Raw genomic sequence first — 2,887 nt, 5'->3', positions numbered from 1 at the left:
AATTATGGAGATCCTTGAATTCACGGCAATTAGTGATAAGTTCATGCAATCTCCTTGACTAAATGATTTCGAATTCCCTGGAAAAGTACAATATCACAATATAATAAAATGTCATTATATTTTTGAGAGTGAATATGTAATCTGAAAGGTCCTTACAAACATCAAGATGTTTTCAGCCACGGCACCATACTTTAAATAAGATAAAATATAGGGACTATCATTATGGACCAGAGTAGTAACATTATTTTGAACCTGTTGTAACCGCTTACCCTAAAGACTGAATTTCAATGCTTTTACAAATACATACTTCGAGATAAAAATAGTTACCCTAAATTGGTTATCAAAACAATGTCAGTAGAAATCCTTCGTGACAACTTTATCCCTGTAAAGGTTCTCGTGGGCGCGGTGGTGGAGAGCTCATACAGTACATATAAACTTATAATTTGATCATGTAGAGAAAGCGGGGCGTCTTGTCTTCTATTGGAATCACTTCTCAGAACTAGACAAGTATCGGACTCACATGTCAAACGTTATGTGCACTCTACTCCGACACCTCCAAAAATATTAGTATCTTGAACTGATTTTTTACGTTATTGTGCTTTCGAGTGAAATTTCATTGTGTTGTGGCGTTGGTATTTAAATCGATTTGATTGGCTACTTCAGATGAGCTCAAAATTATTAACCAATCAAAACCTCTTCAATGAAATTCAACAACCAATCAGATCGATTGTGGATCGGTTGTTTGGTTGGCGCGATTCGATTGCACCCTTAGTATCAAATTTGTATCAAATCGACAATATATGCAGTTTCCTTCACGAATTCAAAATGATCTGGTGAAACCTTGGGCGGTAGAAACAACATGGAGGATAAGGTCAGTTTCCAGACGCAATTAAGGAGCCTTCTTCTTTGGGCGAACTTCAGACTCGTGCACCGACCGCACAAAGATAGAGTCGTCGGGATGGCTAGGTCAACCACATGAGTAAATCATCTATCTTTAGGTACGTACTCTTTTTCGCCTTCTTCAAACGTGTACGACGACGCAATCGCCAACCGCGACCCGTCGTGGTTGAAATCCATCGATGCAATGCTACAATAATAATATATATATATCACATTTCGTTTGATTTTAAAATAACACACACGATGGTGTTGGTTATTACCTTGTGGGGTATCTGGCCGTTTGGTGTTGCAAAAACTGGTTGATGCGTTTCTTGTTCTCGCCGTCCCAGACGTTGATCATGCCGTCGCACCCACCCGTGGCGAACGTGCCAAATCGCGGGTGGAACGCAATGGCGTTGATGGGGAAGACGTACGTTTCGCTTTCCGAGATCTTCTCGCGATGACACTTGAACGCGTACCCTTTGCGCGCGGCATCCACGTACTCCAGCGCTACGCGGCCTTCGGTCGATCCAATCGCATACCCTAAGGACAACACATATCCCATCACAATGAAGCTGCTCCTGGTTCAAATATGTACCTTGAGCATCAGGGAACAGCTCGATGCATCGAATTTGGTACTTGAGTGGGGAGTCAATGTCTTGGATGGGCACACTTGCCCGACGAATGTCGTACAGAGAAATCCGCTTGGTCGAGAGCCCAACCACGAGCAGGTTTTCTTTCGTCGACATGGCATACACCTTTCCCGATTGCTTCAAATGCGTCGTTTGGGTGGTGGATCGAGGATCCCATGCAGACACGGTGCCATCCCAAGAGCCTGAAAACACTTGCCCCGTCGCGGCGCTGTATCGAATGTGCGCCGCGGCTTTGTCATGTGCCCCCAACTTTGTCGTACTGTTTGCCACTTCCAAGTCGTGGTAGCCCACAAGGCCTCCCACCCCCCCACTGAATGCTTGCGTCCGAGTCGCTCCAAATGAGCACGCAAGGAGAGCATGGTCCACGTCCACTTTCAAGCGCAAGCGGTTGCTGGGGACGTCGTAGAGCCTCAGACTCTTGTCCCATGAGCTTGCTAGAAGCCAGTCTGAGGCGTCAGGGCTGAATCGGACGCAGCTAATGCCGTCGGACGGCGACGGTTGCAGGTGGACCTCTTCAACCGGTGCTGTGCTCATGGTGAGAAGTGGAATCGATGTTCCATCCACCAATCAAACACGCGCAAAGCGGGCAACCATATCCGGAAATAGTCACCAGTATCCGGATTAGTGCTATCAAATCCCAAAATATATGCTGTGTTTTTTATTGTGGATTCGATACGAATCACTATTTTAATAGTGATTCATAGCGTCGGGTATTAAAATACCCGACGCTACCCCAATTAACAATAGTATTGGCTAATCCATTTTTGAGTGGGTATATTTGATTGGCTCTTGACGAAAGGACAAGTATATTCAACCAATCAGAACAACTCCAGTGTGATATATTGATTCGAAGTTTCTAGCGAATACTACGTAGTAATTCACAATATTAGGGTATCAACTCCTGAATTGTGAGTTGTATTTTGTGCTGTGCTTTCGAGTGAAATTTCATTGTGTTGTGGCGTTGGTATTTAAATCGATTTGATTGGCTACTTCAGATGAGCTCAAAATTATTAACCAATCAAAACCTCTTCAATGAAATTCAACAACCAATCAGATCGATTGTGGATCGGTTGTTTGGTCGGCGCGATTCGATTGCACCCTCTCCCCAAATTTGTACTATCAAATCGACAATATAAACAGCAGGAAATTGGCTCATTCAGCTCGCGTAAACAACCAAGCCAGCCATCCAGCGAGACATGCGATGGGTTGAGCGACGAGGTTGATGTTGGCGAGGGTGGGCAAGCCGAACAAGTAAGTTGTGGAGGCAAGAAACGTGAGGATTATGTCACCAGTCCTCTGGGCATGTGCTGTAAATTACTGGGGGGAATATACTTACTTCTAAGCGACTATCACTA

The 2,887-nt window shown here is 44.6% G+C and overlaps 1 protein-coding gene across 1 annotated transcript; it reads right to left on the bottom strand.

The window, feature by feature from the left end:
- Nucleotides 1-778: 778 nt before the first annotated feature.
- Nucleotides 779-2,082, bottom strand: H257_15093 (hypothetical protein). Its single transcript, XM_009843082.1, has 4 exons — nucleotides 1,478-2,082; nucleotides 1,161-1,422; nucleotides 1,007-1,087; nucleotides 779-962 (listed from the first exon to the last, which is right to left on the bottom strand). Exons 1-4 carry the CDS (start codon nucleotides 2,064-2,066, stop codon nucleotides 890-892), a joined length of 1,005 nt encoding a protein of 334 aa, XP_009841384.1. The 5' UTR covers nucleotides 2,067-2,082; the 3' UTR covers nucleotides 779-889.
- Nucleotides 2,083-2,887: the final 805 nt, after the last annotated feature.

Source organism: Aphanomyces astaci (genome assembly GCF_000520075.1).
Source record: "Aphanomyces astaci strain APO3 unplaced genomic scaffold supercont1.66, whole genome shotgun sequence".
Lineage (NCBI taxonomy): Eukaryota > Oomycota > Saprolegniomycetes > Saprolegniales > Verrucalvaceae > Aphanomyces > Aphanomyces astaci.
Note: the sequence above shows the minus strand (reverse complement) of the source record. Positions and strands in the feature narration are given on the sequence as shown.

What these genes read in the sequence shown, in the direction of transcription:
- H257_15093 (XM_009843082.1), bottom strand. Translation starts at nt 2,066, where the DNA reads ATGAGCACAGCACCGGTTGAAGAGGTCCACCTGCAACCGTCGCCGTCC. An exon ending in GCTGTTCCCTGATGCTCAAG is followed by an intron (nt 1,423 to 1,477) that starts GTACATATTTGA and finishes TGTTGTCCTTAG; the next exon opens with GGTATGCGATTGGATCGACC. An exon ending in TTTGAAGAAGGCGAAAAAGA is followed by an intron (nt 963 to 1,006) that starts GTACGTACCTAA and finishes TGGTTGACCTAG; the next exon opens with CCATCCCGACGACTCTATCT.